A 17,034-nucleotide genomic window follows, 5' to 3' on the forward strand; every position below is an offset into this window, starting at 1 on the left:
CCTGTTGGAAACAAACACAGGTGGTGGAACATCAATGAGATCAATGAGCATCAATGAGATCAATGAGGGCTAAAGTGGTGAAGTGGGAAATGTTTAAAGGTGAATACTGTCAAGTATTATCCAAATTATGACCCAGATACCCGATTCTTTCAGCCGGTCTTGCATCACTGCACCTCCTGAAATGTATTTCTCATGTTTTACTGCTGCTGTTATTCATATATTTTCTTTTTTCATCACTTCATTGTCATTATTTAGATCATACCCCCTTTTTGCTGTGAGAACATTTATGATTTTATCTCTGTTCCATTTCCATTTGAGGATGCTTTCATCCAAAGCGACTTACAATAAGTACATTTTTGTATCTCATTTCTTCTGTCCACCCTTTAATTCACCAAACCCTTACTATGCCACAAAGCCTTTTACATTTACCGTTAAATGAAATATGTTCACGTTGCATCCGAAAGAAAACAGTGACAGAAGTGTCAAGAAGAGCTCAGCTTTTATTAGTAAAAATATAAATATCTACGGAAAATATTTGCAAACAACTTTGCACACATTTCAAACTCATTCATAACACTATTCATGGCTAATACAGTATTTTTCTTCTATCAGATATACACAATGTATACATATATATGTATATATTTATATATGATATACTATAGTAAATATATATATCCTATAAAAGAGGATATATATATACACAAATATAGTAGTGTATATGTACTATAGTTTACTATAGTATATACATACTATATAAATGAGCTGCATTAAACTAATGAGGCAGATCACTTAATACGCATTAACATTATACGTTTATGACCTGTTGTTTAGAGGTGTCAGCCAGTACACACGTGCTTGCACACGCACACACATACACACACACACACACACACACACACACACACACTATGTACAACTGCGGTGTGTGATCACGCCGGAGCATTCTGTACTCTTCACAGAGATCAGAGGCTGTCAAAAGCTTGCAGAGGTCTGGAGGATGACCAACGCCGAGGCATGTTGCCCCGACCCCTCACCCCTCCCCTTCCCCTATGACTCTCTCTGTCTCTCCTTTGGCACGTTTATTTCCATCTATCACTTTCTGCGTCATTGCTTCCCTTCACTCCCTACTACAATTCTGGTATAATCCTTGAATATCATCACCTCAAGAACACTTTAATTTGCACTTTTCAATAAAAAGTCATGGTTAAGTAATTGTCGAGTCGCATTGATTTCACTGATAAGTGAGCAGATGTGGTGAAGAGTTCAGCCCGTGGCACAGCTGAGAACACACACCCCACCTCTCCATCACAATACGAATGCCTTCACATAACCACTTTTAATAACACTGCCCACCAAATGCCAACAATGACTGGTGCTGTGCTAGCCAAGAAACACAGATAGTGCTAAAGATCTACAGTATTTAAGGTTTTTGATTATTGTCACTCGAGATAAATCTATATATATATATCTCTTTCCTGACACACATAGCTCAATGACTATTATTTCCCAATTTTCACCCATCTCATCTCTCCCTAAAATCCCCTCTCTCTCTTTGTTTTTCACCCTCTCTGGGCCTCTTGAGACATGGAGCGACCCAGGTCTCTGGGTGATTTGGAAAACTCCATGAGGGTGGGCTTGACTGGGGGAAGGTCTCTTGTGATTTCGTCCACGGTCCTCTTCATGGGACAAGCTCCGTCTGGGGTGGGGAAGGGCCGCAGGTCCTCCTCGGTGTGTGGGGACCCACGTCCAAGCCTGACACCCAGCTCTGCAGGGGTGAAGATAGGCAAGGGGAGGGTTTTTCTCTTCGGCAGCAGCTGGTGCTCCCTCACCCCTCTTTCCACCGTCCCCACTCTGAAGACACCAGAGGGGCAGGCTTGTTTCAGCGAACGGGCCAGCCACTGCCGGGACAGAGTCTCCCTACGAGAGTCATCATTCATGTCCATTGTCTGCCTGCAGGCATCAGAGACAAGTTAGAAACTGTGGGAGCACTCACTGTGATTTACCTTTGTAATTAGACTATAACTGCCTTCCAATATTCTGTTTTATCCAGAATTACTAAGTAGATCTCCACACATATCTGATGAGGCTAAGAAAGATTTTAAATCACAGCCAGGATGTTATTTTTTTTCCCATTGGTGACCCATACCACATTGAGGAGACCTGATGTTCTCTGGTCGGCCTGTGAGCTCTCACCTGTCCTGAGGTTGAGTCTTGAGACTGACACTACGCCAGTCGGCACTGTAGCTCTCCCTGTCAGCCCTGTTCTCTTCCCGTACGCTGCAGGTCAGCTCGGCTCTCATCACGACACCCTTACTCTTCTCCAGGATGGTACAGACTGGCATCATCTCTTCTATGGGAAGATCTGTCTCAGGTTTATCGGGTCTGTTGATCAGTCTTTAGGTCTGGTGTTGGGTCTGTGATGAGGCTGTTTCTTCAAGGGACCAGTGATGCTTCAGCTGGCTGTATATAGATATATCTCTTTCTTTGTGCTGCCTCTGGCTGGGCTCGGGTCTGCCCACTACTTTTATAGATGTTCCATTGCTATTCCTGGTCTATGTTGTCACTGACATCCAACACCATTCCCTGAGAGCTGGAAGCCCAAACTCTGAAGAGGGGTTACGGGTAATTGGGCGGAAGATCCCTTGATTCTCAAACGCTTTCCACCTCGGCTGGTATTACTATGTCTCAGAGGGGAAAGTACAGAGACACGTTGTATGGAGATTATATAAACATGTTGACAGACACACACACAACAGGTTTAGTCTTCGGAGAGGAATCTTAATAAGGTTTTGGTCTTGACGTGCACGAAGCAGCAAATGGCGTGTTAATGTGGAAAAGTGACAATGATGTGCTGGAGCAAAACACAAAGGATATTTCAGGCAGTGGGTTAAAAACAACACATCTGTCACATGGAGACAACAGGTGATGAAAAGCTAGAGAACTTTATGGATCAGCTTGTCATATCCTGCTGACTTTAAAATCATAATACAGTTTTCCGAGGAGTTTATACAACAGCTGTGCCTTGTGACAACATCAAACCCCCTCAATAAATGCCATTGCAGTGTGCTGCCTGGCAGTTACGGTGATAGCTCCATCCCCACTGATTCATTACCTCGGTGAGAGAGTGCCACGCAAGCCATAATCAACTCAGGTTGCTGACTGTGACACACACACACACACACACACACACACACACACACACACACACACACACACACACTCACACTCACCTCTGACAGTTGTCTACTGGTGTAATGTTACTACCGGTTCCTGACTCTGACTCATTCATCCACATCAGGAACTAATATCATCAGATATCAGATATCACACACACACACACACACACACACACACACACACACACACACACACACACACACACACACACACACACACACACACACACACACACACACAACATAATGTATAATGATCCTATGACAAGATCAATCACAGTCATTCACATTTAGTAGTAAAAGGTATGCAGTCAGCTAAATCTGTGCCAAATTATGAGATGAAATCATTCATGAAATCTAATGTAACAGTTAAATACATTACTGCCGTCTGTCATATCTCAGCTGGGTGACATTGTATATGTAAAATATTAGGGCAAGAGCACCGTAGGCATCCCCGTGGCCATGCCTTCAGTCGTGGTATGACACCACGGAAATGACGAAGTGCGATTTCAGAAACCTAGTAAGTCACTATGCAAGGTCCTTTGGAGGTAAGAGCGTAACCCAGAGTAGATAGCACACAGAGTTTTTATTATAATTTATGTATCCACCTGCTCAAACTGCGGACATCAACTGGCTGAGGTGGCTGTCATCTCCTTGCTGTTTTAGGGTGAGTCATGCTATGCTAATGAAGCCAGGGGTGTGAAATATCTGTAAAGGTGAACAGTGATGCGGTGAGCCCTGTCACAGTGAACCTTCCCCCCTCGTCCTCATCCCTCCGCCCGCACCCGGCCACGCCTGTCACAGAGGAACTTTGTGTTGCATAACAGCACTAACACGGCTGCTGGGAAGTGACATTTAAATGAGCTGTCACGAGAAAGAGATGGGGAGTGGGAGGGAGGGGGAGGAGAAGGGCAATAAAGACGAGGTCTGTCTGGAGGTGGTAAATAAGGAAAAATGTTGTGGTTCACGAATGTAGGAAAAAATGGGGCATTTTTTTGTGGCAAAATAATTAATTTGGGAGGATGAAGAGGAACCTCATCTTAGCTGTTAGATGAACCTGAGGTGAAAGAGCACTTTGTATTGATTCCTGCCATAATCTTAAACTCTTGTGCTACATACTGGCACCACAGTCGAGTGTTACCAGCTATTTCAGTGTGTGTGTGTGTGTGTGTGTGTGTGTGTGTGTGTGTGTGTGTGTGTGTGTGTGTGTGTGTGTGTGTGTGTGTGTGTGTGTGTGTGTGAGAGAGAGAGCCAGGGTGCCAGCAGGCTGCCCTCAGAGTGTCTCTCTTACATAACAACAGTGGCAACAACAAGCAGCTGACCACCAAAACATCATCTTCATCATCCTTTTTGCAACCCGGTCTGGTCCCAGCGGGGTCGTCAGATGCCGTACAGGCAGCAACAGGCCAGGATTTGAAGTATGTCTGTGGATCAAGCTGTAAGCCATGGGTAAGCATGGTCAGACTAGCGAGGGGCATAAAGGACCCAGACTGAACCGACCCTTCTTTCCACTTCAAAAGAATGTTGCGCTCGTGCCACGCTTCCCGTGAAATCACTGCCTGGATTTCAAATCACCATGCAAATTCTTATTTTCCTCTTTGTGTGTGTGTACACACACACTCACACACACTCCGAAAGAAAACATGTGACACGAAACATGCTTTAGGCTGGAACTTTATTTCATGACACCAGAACACATCCACAAACTTCCACATGAGCTTAGAAATATTTCACATTTTCAGTAAATTGCTGGAGGTGAAATAACACACTCATGCATCACCTAAGAGTCACCCAGTCACATACACAACCGACTTGAAGAGTTCAGCATACTGTACATTGCATTTCCATACGATATTTTCAAAAATGTTTGAAGCCAAATGCAGACTTAAACAAAATAAAAGTATCCATTATACAAACACACATACACAATAAATCTGACATACTGGACTATTTATTCCATGTTGTTCCCGATCATGTGATTGAATGGAATGAGTGCTGATAATCAAAGGACAAAACATAAAGAGGCCCTGCTCAGAGGAACATCGCTACCCTGAAGGTTTCACAACAATTAAACAATGAACAGGCTAAGAACTTGATGATAACTCTGTGGTACAAGTACACCACGGGTAATCAGAAAATCTGCAAAGCCCTTTCACATTTTGACCATAGAAAACGGAATAAGACACAAGCTGTGTAGATGAGAAAGAGGAAGTGTTCAGCCTAACATGTCCAAGAAGCAGCAAGAGACACATGAAGATAAACTATGCATTTCTGTCATCCAGCGTCTCCAGGGTTGATGACTACTGCCCCCTGCCTTGTGTCTATTATTATTGCAGCCATTAGATATTAAGATCTATCACTTAAGTTGCCATCGTCTCTTTCGCTATCGTCCTCGTCGTCGTCGTTGCCTCTCCCATTCATGGCCTCCATCCTGGCCATCAGCAGCGGCAGGTTTATGGCGAGGCCTGGCACCTCCTCGTCAGAATCGTCCTTTGGAGGATAGAAGCGCCTTGCCTTTGCCAGAAAATCTTCAGCTATATCTAGATACACTAGACGGTCCTATGAAGAAGAGGAAGAAGAAGTGGTTGAAGCATGAATGTGATTCGTGTCAGAATATGGGTGGAAGAGGAATTTAAAATGCCAACCTATAGTGTGTCCTCTATGATCTGAACCACTGTACAAATATTCATTTTGTTTTTCAGCAAACAAAAATGATAACTGTAACTGCAGAAGATAATGAGAATAAAATATTTTCAGGCAGACAAGATACGTTTTTTGTCTATTGATCCCTAAAGTGGGAGATTCATATCTCAGCGACACCTTCTACCCTACCAGTTGTAAAGAAGTAAAATGGGTACTTTTAATTAAAGTGCATCAAGCTGGAAGGGTTACTTCCTTCGAAGACACAGCATACTCAAAAACTCCTCCCCAAATGTGAATGTCTTCAGGGGATTCGACATAGCTGGGTTAATGCCCCTAGCCTAACAGATACCAGTATGAGTGCAATGTTCACCAGGATTAGTAGATATCTTTCTGGTGGTGGCTCTCTGCTGCTGAAGACGGACGTCTCAGAGTGGAGCGTGTGGAGCAGCTCACGTGCTGCCGGGGCATTACGCATCCTGTCATGTGAGGCCCCAGCAGACACCGTCAGCAGCGAGTTCGCCTCCGCCATGAAACCTAGAGGGGAGGAAAAACAAAGGCAAACCCTTTCTGGTTACTCTGTATGAACAAGTGATAATCTGTCCCACATGTGCACTGTCCAGCTTTACCTAAATTCTCCAGGATTGTCTTCCATTTCTCTCTCACTTCCCGACGGGTATCTCTCATGGCCTCAATGTCAACACTTAGTCGGCGATACCCCTAAACAAGAAATTGCACTCATTTATATTTTTCAATGTTGCACCAGTTAGTCACCTGTATTTATTTTCTACCACTGTGCAATTTTTGACATGATCTATAATCTATACTAGACCCTCCTCCCTCACATACCGTGGATCCCATGCGGGTCTTGTTCCTGGCCTGCAGCAGGCCGTAAAGGACCCGGTCGTCTTGTCTCTCCGAGTGGCTGGGGTCGCCCGGCTCACTCCACAGATTAGTCTCCTCATCGCGACGCTTCTGGACTTCACGGTTAAAATACTCCAACGGATCCTGGCTGTGTGATCGGCCAACAAACACAATTATACACTTATATTCTACATGCATACATGACAATCACCTACTGACAGCGTAAAAGGCAATTGTGTGGATTATGTTTTTCCCCTAGGTGAGAAGTGTAACTGATATGTGGATGCTAACAATGGCCTACTCATATAGTAAAGTGGTATATGTGTTGAAGAACTGTCTAATGTCTTCTTACGGCACTAAAGGCTGCTTTTCTTCATCGTCGCCATCGGCCGTAGCGCAGCAGCAGCAGCAAAGCTTCATGAAGACTGAACCCATCTAGAGTCAGTGGGCAGCAGATGTTCCCAATGGCTGACAATCCAGGCGAAAACAGAGCTTTAAGGTGAGTGGCAGATCAACCTCCTTGGTTTCTTCAAACAATACTGAAGCTGATTCCAGCGGTGAGTCTGGTCTGATAAACTCCAAATGCCTGTAGATGCTCTGAAGAGGAGACTTACTCACAACCTATGTTTCAAAAAAGATTTGGCAAAGTAAGAAACAGCAAGCTGGTCCGCTAGAATGAATCCTATTACTCTCAGAGGAAGAGCATTTGGTAAAAAAAAAAAAAAAAATTAATAAAAAAAAGAAATCAGAAAGAAAAAAAGTTACCAGAACAAAGATCCCCGATCCCAAAACTCAACCTAATTTTCAGCTTCCCATTTTCAGGGCCCAGCCCCAGCTCCACATCTAGTAGAGGCTTGTCCTCCAGATCATTAGCCAGATTCTGGGGTGAGATGCTCAGGCAGACGGCAGCCCAAGGACTGGTGCTTCTCATCAGCCAACATGAAGGACAATGAGAGCAGTGAATCGCTCGCTCTCAACGCTTAAAAAATCCACATATTTAAAGACCCACAACCTCAGAAGACAGTCACAACATAATCATGTGAGCTGCTCCATCCCTTGTCCTGAGCATTGTGTTTTGCCCCGAGGACAACACATCTCCTCTTCTTCAATCCTCCATGGTTGTATTGATTTAAGCATTTTTTTGTTTTAAATGTCCCATGGTCAATTAACCCTGAGTCCGTATGAATGTGGTTAAATAAGATTCTTTGAATTTGTGAAGATTTGAGATACCTTAATTTCCATGGGTTATCTAATTTTCTGACAGTAAGTGTGTCATGTGATTTACGCTCAAGTCACAGGGTATTATTGTTCACGACATAATTCATCTTGGGATCCAATGGTGGAAAACATTTAGGTAAGAACTGCCCTTTGCAATCCAGTGATATACAATGACCCCCACTATATGTATGTATATATGTATATGTATGTATATATATATATATATATATATATATATATATATATACATATATATATACACACACACACAAACATATAGATTTATTTTGACAAGTTTAAGGAGGTTTGAAAGCTTGAAGACTGTCAACAGTTCATATATTTTATTAGACACAAGACAGTGGACTAAAAAACTGCTGGTCAGTATTCCTGTGATGGCTTTAAATTAACATTTTTGATGAATAATCTATGAATACAGATAAAGTATGATTTAAAAAAAATAGAAAAAGAAAACGAGCACCTTAAGCAGGCTTCTTATGCATACAGTATAACATTATATTAAATTAAATGCAAAGCAAAAGAAAAGGCTGACATAATGTTACTGCGATAAAGGCACCGAATTGTTGATAACAATTTCTATAATATGACATTCTCTCAATATAGTACTTAACTCAAATCAATCCTTACAAATTACCGAGTTAAATGTCTACAGCTACTTGTTTTGGACGTCATAAGAAAGAATAATAATCTGTGACCACAGATGATGTAAGCTGTGAGTGTGATGAATGACCACGTTATAGTCACAACATCAAGGCAACACGCTTAAATACGATCCTTCAACGTGTGAACAGTTCAAGGGAGTTGTTTCGTAACATTGTTTTCTCAAGATTGAGCACTGCAAGAAGAAGTCACTCACTTTGGTTAAACTCCACAGGGATCTGAACCAATAACCAGACCTCTGTCTTTTTTCAATTTCCATCACACATGCAACCAGAGGACACTGTGAGACTACAGACCTCCGCCAACGCCATAATCTATCTCATTACGTAAATTAAAGTGAAAAATGTGTGTATCTGTCCCTTGAGTCACATCCACTTCAAACATAATGAGTCCTTCCTTGGCCCATGCTACACACTTCCACCAACTTGGAAGTTATTTTTTATGTAATCAAACAAAAACAATACTGAAACCATGACTTCCTTGGTGGACGTAATGATGGATAGTGATTTCCTGCAGTACAGACTTTGAAACAAAGCTAAAAAAAAAAAAGAAGAAGCTTGAAGCAACATTACCAATCGATTAAAAACAACATCATGCTCTATGATGTAAGACATTACAGATAAACCTAATCCAGTGCCACATGTCAACATGTGACAGGGGGCCCAAAACTAAAGTCAATGTCAGTCATATACAGTAATAACTTTTGATGAAAAATTCAGCTATTTTACCATAAGGCCACTGAAGGTAATTGGCATCAACGATAACGATAAAGTATACAGCAGCCTAACTCATGAACATCATCTTATTTTGTCTTAATGACCTTTATAATGCATTAATAGCCTCCTAATCTGACTCCTGAATAATCCTTATGTGCAAAAGTATTTAAAACTCTTGGTCATAGTTGATAAAATATTAACTGATATTTTTAGACACTGGGATAGGGGATGCTGTCAAAGTAAGAGGCTTTCACTATGTGGAGAAGTGGTGTCTCCCTCTAGTGGTGATCAAACGGCAGGTGACTTCTTTCCCCTATATATTCATCAGTGTCGTAAAGGATGATACACTGTGTGGAAATAGCTTTATCATTTCAAATTAATCGTTTGGTTAAAAAACGGCTGTGAGGTGTAGATTTGTTGAGCCAGTTGCACCAGAGAAAGATAATAAGACACTGCAGTGAAAACATAGACACTTAATAAACTGGAAAAAAAACAAACAGAAGCTGCAAATCAACAACGTGTACAGTAAGATAAGGCCCGGGGAGACGGCTGCTTCATGCCATTGCACCAGTTCTTTGTAGCAAGTGAGACATATGTGGCAAGAGTGAGAATCATCATAATAATCCAGGTTTTCTTGTTTCAGTAATGTCCACCCTGCCACAGGATGAGGTCCACATAAAAATATATATGCGATCATGCTTAAAAGTTGAAAAAAAGTTTCATTTTTTTTTAAATCTGACAATATCCTCTTCTGTTGTGAGTGAACCGGTGGTCACATGTCTCACATCTCCTATGATTAGAAGTAATGGTGGCACATCCCTTCAGTTAAGGGTACTGCTGTGCCCATTTTTGGGGTCCATTAAAAGAAAACAGTAGTGACACCTTCACACCTCTCCTGTTTCAGGTGTGGTGGTGGGAGCGGACGGAGGGCCGCAGCTCAGCAATACGTTGGCGCAAATAGGACATGAATTCAAACATGGTGGCAGCCAGACTCTGGTGGATGAGGTAGCGGGGCAGTCGGCCCTGATGGGAGAGAAAAGTCTCATGTTAATTTTGCCTCACCTGTAATATATTTTAATTACATGTATGTTTTGTGTATTTTCATGTTTACATACAGACATTTTGCAGAGTTGTCTATCATTTCTGAATGAAATCCTGCTAGTAGATTCTAGTATAGACTGATCGAGTCATGTTTGCTCTATTCTCATTCTATTTGGTTAATATTCAAGGCAAAGATGATCCCAACTGGCCTTGAATGACAGAAAATGTTTAACTCTCACCTTCAAGTCTGTGTTGAGAACCCATATGAAGGTGCAGACGGACGGGTTACTGCTGGATTTAAGAACCACAAATCCTCCTGGACCATTCTCTCCCCTGTGTCCGACAATAATAATAATAAAACAATATATATTAAAAAGATATGTAGAAAAGAATACGGGGAAGTTCAAGAAAAAAAAGAAGTCACAACTGCACTTTTGTCAAATGAATATGATGTTCATGGTCTAACCTGACGTAGCGTCCGACTGGAGTTTTGGCGTCGTGGTCAGTTGCCATGCCGGCAGACAGGTAGCAGTCTCGTCTGCGTTCCACTCGCCGAACATTTACAAAGTCCCTAAAAGGAGGAAAATTAAATTGGTCAGTCATTTTACTTTGTTTCAGAAGAGAAGAAAAACGACTGGAAGCAAAGACTAGAGCCACATATTAAAGCCCACTGTGGTAATTTACCTCGCAGACACAACTCCTCCAGCTGCTCCAGATGAGACGTCATATGATACTAGAGTGTTGTCGTCAACCCTCTGAAGGATCTGAGGAGCAGGCAGAAAGCACTGTTTAGAGACGGCACAACGAAACAGTGAAAACATGTACTAGAAAGTACTAGAAAGTTGTCACCTGGCAGGCTGAGATCGTTTTGTTCCACTGGACCATCTTCTCTGGTTGCAGAATCACCTCCTGATACACAAGCTCAGCAGGACACTGCATAAAGGCCTGAACAAAAACAAGAACACACACAATAATGTCATAACGCCCATTTTTAAACACTCAAATCCACAATTACACACTCATTTCATGAAGCCACATAGTTTAGTCACAAGGCCTTAGCCTTTCCCAGCTAACTAGCTAGCTGCTATGCAGAAATTCATTTTCTGCATAGTTTCTGTCTCCGAGGAACATTTTTAGAATCAACATGCTGTTCTAGAAAAGAAAAAAACACAACTTACTCAACACACACTTAAATACAGCAGACTGCTAAATAAATATGATGCTGTGTTGGTTGTGACCAAACGGGTTTATCATTTAGAGTAATAACTACACACGTTACAGTGGTAAGCCCTTTGAAACGGTCTCAAATAGCCCTCAGCTATGTAGCATCTTGAAAATAGCAGCCTTCCTCTGTACTCCTCTCTGGGAAATTACCCACGGTAAAAAAACTCCTTTGCAATGTTAACTCGAGTTGCTCTGAAACACCAAGAAGTCTCTTTACTATCTGATTGAATAGTAGCTGTAATTGTTACAGCTACAGTAATGTAGTACAGGGCAAAATCAGGCCTAAACATGGGATGCCAAGGAGACTCAATATGGCATCAAACAATGTTGTAATTGGTTTAGAAATGATTATGTAAAATTGCTCAGACATCAATGACTTCATACCAGGTCTAAACATGATAAATAAACACAATATTATGGTTCTGAATATGATTCATTTAGATTAATAGATCATGTGTCTTGTGGAGAAACAGTTTCACAATGAATAGTGCTGCTGTACCTTCAGAATAAAAGTCTTTCCATGAAAGGGGATCTCCAGAGTATAGACAGAGTCTCCCATGTCCTGAAACAAAGCAGGAAACAAGATGAGTTGAACTGCAGATTAAGTGGATCCCATTGCTGCGGTGAACAATGTGGTTTGGCAAGAGTTGGGTTTCAATCGGGGGTTAGGAATTTGGATCTCCTTCTAAGTGGCTAAAATATGTGGTTTCACATGTGGAGTTCAGTTTCACAAATATATCCCTGAATCTTTTCTCTCTGCTTTCTAATTAACAAATAACCGAAGAAAATATTTAACTACATGTGCAATACATCTTGCAGTAAGTTACAGTTTTAGTACTCTGAATGACCATCTTTGAGCCTTAGCTCCCTCCAAACAAGTCACTAAAACTGGATCTATAGTTGTTTAAGGCTGATACTGCTATCAATATTGGGAGGGTTTAATATTGATATAAGATATATCAGCCAATATTAGTTGTATTCAACAGTAAAGCTTGGGTAGGTAACATTAAAGAAACCAGTAAGACAAAGCTAGAAACAAACTGAAAAACCCAGCTCAGCTTTGTCAACTCTTCTCCAAGGATTTATACACCAATATTAATCTGCAATATAGTAATATATAACTCTAATGCAAAGATTCAAGACAAAATTCAGATTAATAAACCTGCAATCAAACCCCAACCATCATATAACTTGATGCAACAGACTAAAGCTAAATTCAGGGATTTTAGTAGTTTGAATTCTCCACTGGGTGCAGCTTCGGCCCTTTGTCAGTCCCTCAGATGCATTTATCATTGCAGTTATGAATGGAACCCCAACCATAAGGGAAGATGAGACACTTCTCTATTGGATATTTGAATATGTTAAAGCTAAATCATACACTCACATTGTTTTTTTCAAACTTCCAGTTGTCCTCCTGGGCTAGGATCTGTTCTACCACAGACATGGCCTCACGACCCTGTCTGACGTACTCCTTCTCCTGGAAGAAGAGGAAGAGAAAGTCATCAGACACAATCAGGTCTGTGTCCGTCTAACAGCTCCTCAGACTGATGCCGGTACCTGTGAGGTGACAGCTCTGCGTCCAAGACCCTCCTCATCCAGATCCTCCTCAGAACCTGCAGACACACGTTCAGAGCCAAAAGTCAAATTATAGCTCAAATGATAAATGTACAAACATACTGGATAGAAATATTCCACTACGGCGCACACATGGTCTGTGCTTGAGTCTGATTAAACAAGAAGTGATCTGTAAAGGCAAACAGACATCACCTGCAACGGATTCAGGAGGAGAGTAGAACTGTCCGTCTGAAACAGCACGTGGGTAGATCATGGGGGCTCGTTCACAGGCTGCGTTCACCGCCGCCAGATAGGCTGAGAAGGAGAAAAAATAGTTTTAAACAAAAAGAGAGAAAAAAAAGTAGAAAAATGTTTTTGTCATTTGTAAATATGTCATGAATCTTTTTCTCACCTCTGTCATCATCAGCCTCCTGGGTGAGAACCTTGAAGTCAAGGAACCAGGTCTCCAGCCAGGCTACCACAAAAGAAGTGATCGGTATCACATAACCAAAGGCATTCTGGGTCAGGAGCTGTGAAGATACAGAAAGCATGTCATCCCGAAGCCGTGTTGTATTTAATATAGTGGTGATAGTGGTGGGCATAGATAATTTTTTCAACCTAGATTAATCTCACTTTAATCTAGATTAATCTAGATTAAAATGGCTCATTTGAATTCTGCCGAAGGCATTCATAACGTGTGTGTCACCTAAATAATATAAACTATTAATACTAATTCCACATTGCACGAGGTGCAAACAACCTTAGTCTGGTCGAGTATCCATTGGGAAGCTTCTTAAAAATACATTTTCCCTGAAGCAAACCCGGCGGCTTCATAGCTGCATCCACGTCAGCACGTCACGTTTGATGTGGTCATTTCACAGTAGGGATACACAGGTTCCAAGTCTGATTCGTTCTCGCCCCCTACAGTGCAATTCGGCCTGGTATACATCCGCGCTAAAATGAAAGTGAAAGTCATCATAGCTTGCTTAGTATAGACCCAGCTCCCAACCCAACTTTGAGATAGATTAACGGTGATATTTTTTTTTAAGCGCCTGATAAGAGTCTTGCGTTAACGCCGATAATGGCCCACCACTAATTTAATAGTACTATTAGAAGAATTGGTAGTTGTAGTTTATGCTGGGTTACTTCCCCATTGTTGAATTACTAAAAGGTAAGAGAGCTGTAACAAAGCCTGTGACGTTCTGTGCTGCATAAAACAATAAGGTCATAAGTACAGTTATCAGTTCATAATCTGGTCAGACAGCATGTATTACTGGCATAAATGCAGAAGTGAAAAGGTCTCTGTGGTTTTGTCTGATTTGCTTGTGACACACGTAGGAAGAGCTTTATATGAAAAGGGAAACACTCACACTAGATACGATGACCTTAACAACAAGGAAGACACTGGTCACTAGAGTGGTAACCTGTGGAGGACGGAGGATTGAGACCGACGTTATAAATAACCTCTAGATTGGTTAACAAGAGATGTAACATTATTTTAATCAAGGTGCGTTTCACTGTGGTTGATCTCACTTACCGCTATAACCCACCAATGCTTCAACCGAAAAGCAGCATAACCCACTTGTAGACACAGGAAACGAAACAAGGCAAGCAGCTGAGACAAGGAAGAAGTAACAGGAAAGGAAAATTACCTATAGGCATTTTACATTATCATTCTGTTTCAGACATGTTGACTCGGGGTAACGCTTCCTTTTCTTGTGTCAATAAAAGCAGACGTGTGATCAACCATGACAGCTCATTCAGATACTATAAATCTGACTATAAAACTATTTCAGCCTTTGAAACACGAAATGCAAGTAGAATCAATTACAAGAGCTGGTTTAACGCAAGTATCTGCTCATTAATAACTGGTCATTGAGAGGGTTAGAGCTCACCAAATATGATCAGCATTTCACACTAACACAGACTTAGGTTGATCCACTTACAAAGATGTCAAAGAAGGAAGATCTGTAGTCATAAAGGACGACCTCATTTTTTAAGCTGTCCCAGATTGAGCTGGAGATCTGCAGGAGAATAGAGCACAACATTTTGCCCATCATTACCCTGGCAAACAGGCCTGAAATCATGTCAATAAAAAGTTCACACCTTCTTTTTTTGAGCCCAAATAAAAACTCACATTTAGCTCAATAATCCACAGAAGGGAGATGAAGAGCAGATCGAATGTCACAAAGAGACAGAAGGTGCGGCGGACATCAGAGATGACCTTGCGGTCTGCGGGTGGTACCAACATGTACGGGGAAGGGAGGGACAGTGACGTGGAGTAGGAAGCGTTTAGAGAGGCGATGGCAGGGAGGTTGCCCCCGAACTCCCCGTAGTCTCCACCTGGCATTCCTGCGGTGAGACAGGAAACTCCCCCTGCAAAAAAGGGAGATAAAGTCCTTCAGTATGAACCACAAAATGGGAAGAATGTGCTTAAAAGCCGAGTAGAAAAGTAGTTTTCACTCCGTCACTGCTTTGTTTCCACTGTGGGTCTTAAACAGTGACACAGTTTTCATTAAGGATAATTTCTTATTTATCCGTACAAAATCGAAATAAAAATATTACATTGTGTGAGTGTTTGCAAAATGGATGCAAGAACAGCAGAGGTGCTACTCTCTGCTCTGTGTGCAGTCACATGACTTTCCCAGCCTCACCACAGGCCATTTTATCAGGTTTAAAAACAGAAAATACACATGATCCATTTGTTATATTGTGACACTGCTATTAAATAATATGATGATGTAATACTTCTTCTCTATGTTCACTTCTACTCGATCTAGATAGATGTGGTTAAGAAAAACTGCTTAAGGTGTCAAACTTAGCTTAATTCTTCGCTATATAAGGAAGCAAATGTTTAAAAATAATCTTTCCCATTGAAGATGTTGCTATAAAACAACCAACTCCAACACACAGAATAGTTTGCATCCCCTGTGCAATCAACCCATCTGCTAGATGTTTGAAAGCTGCTCCATGATACATGATTTGATCTTTAAAGGGCCAAAAGTAAGGCAAACAACGTACATTTCAGAAAAACATACCGGTATTAACTGTCACTATATGTAATGGAAGGCTGCTTGTAATCTGGCGTCATCTTGTTGACAGAATAGCGCAGGAAGAGAACAAGTTGGACCATCGGGTCATTGTAAACACAGTGAATCACAATGCTAAATGAGTTTAAATTGTCTGTTTAAATGTTTCTAGACAATTAACTTAATCCTAACAAGCATCGTGAGGCATATCCGTCTTACGTCATTCCCTATAAAGACTACGTTCATCAGTGTTTTGATAGGATCTTTAAAATTCAGATTACATTTTGTTTTAGCGTATTCAGACTCCCTCGACCCTCACTGCTGCAAAAAACAAACAAACTGTTTGACCGTTCTTAACGACATGTCAGGCAAGCTAACAAGCTAGCTTGAGCCTGTCAGCCAGCCTCGGCAATCAAACGAAACCGATGCGAAACACTCACCAGGATCGCTGCCTGGTACACTCTTGTAAACAAACTCTGGTGAAAGGAAAATTAGCTAGCTAAGTGATGTTAGCTATCACGGTTAGCTTAACGTTACACCGGCTAACTTTATCGTCGTTTCAAGTAAGTTACACCGTTAAGAAAATGTCACACACTTCGCATGTGAACAGCTACAAGAACTAACGATACGAAACAATAAAGTATATAAGGCATAACCCCGCATTTATTTATTTAGTTAAAATGTAAAGCGTGAAACTTACTTGATTTACCGCATCATCTTCGCCTGACGTTACCAGTCTTCCGGGCTGACCTTTCAAAGAGTACATATCGCCACAAGATGTGTCACTGCCTCGTTCCACGCGAGAGAATGACGTGAGGAAACTACATCTGGTTTATTTTTTAAATATAATAATATAAAATTCAACACAATCTCAAACCAAAACCATGCACT

The 17,034-nt window shown here is 41.5% G+C and overlaps 3 protein-coding genes across 3 annotated transcripts; all 3 read right to left on the minus strand.

The window, feature by feature from the left end:
* Positions 1-1,484: 1,484 nt before the first annotated feature.
* tcap (titin-cap (telethonin)) lies at positions 1,485-2,509 on the minus strand. The gene is made up of 2 exons (XM_084037977.1): positions 2,197-2,509; positions 1,485-1,953 (listed from the first exon to the last, which is right to left on the minus strand). Exons 1-2 carry the CDS (start codon positions 2,346-2,348, stop codon positions 1,563-1,565), a joined length of 543 nt encoding a protein of 180 aa, XP_083894103.1. The 5' UTR covers positions 2,349-2,509; the 3' UTR covers positions 1,485-1,562.
* Positions 2,510-5,114: 2,605 nt separating this feature from the next.
* LOC311030984 (melanoregulin) lies at positions 5,115-7,185 on the minus strand. Its single transcript, XM_084037051.1, has 5 exons — positions 7,036-7,185; positions 6,669-6,831; positions 6,449-6,539; positions 6,193-6,356; positions 5,115-5,738 (listed from the first exon to the last, which is right to left on the minus strand). The coding sequence occupies exons 1-5, from the start codon at positions 7,116-7,118 to the stop codon at positions 5,526-5,528; spliced, it is 714 nt and encodes a 237-aa protein (XP_083893177.1). The 5' UTR covers positions 7,119-7,185; the 3' UTR covers positions 5,115-5,525.
* Positions 7,186-8,227: 1,042 nt separating this feature from the next.
* stard3 (StAR related lipid transfer domain containing 3) lies at positions 8,228-17,000 on the minus strand. Its single transcript, XM_084038031.1, has 15 exons — positions 16,844-17,000; positions 15,252-15,490; positions 15,061-15,138; positions 14,652-14,729; positions 14,485-14,538; positions 13,527-13,644; positions 13,328-13,429; positions 13,118-13,173; positions 12,945-13,037; positions 12,060-12,122; positions 11,186-11,281; positions 11,021-11,100; positions 10,803-10,907; positions 10,576-10,669; positions 8,228-10,318 (listed from the first exon to the last, which is right to left on the minus strand). Exons 2-15 carry the CDS (start codon positions 15,462-15,464, stop codon positions 10,196-10,198), a joined length of 1,353 nt encoding a protein of 450 aa, XP_083894157.1. The 5' UTR covers positions 15,465-15,490; positions 16,844-17,000; the 3' UTR covers positions 8,228-10,195.
* Positions 17,001-17,034: the final 34 nt, after the last annotated feature.

The sequence above is a fragment of the Eutrigla gurnardus genome (assembly GCF_963514095.1).
Source record: "Eutrigla gurnardus genome assembly, chromosome: 20".
Lineage (NCBI taxonomy): Eukaryota > Metazoa > Chordata > Actinopteri > Perciformes > Triglidae > Eutrigla > Eutrigla gurnardus.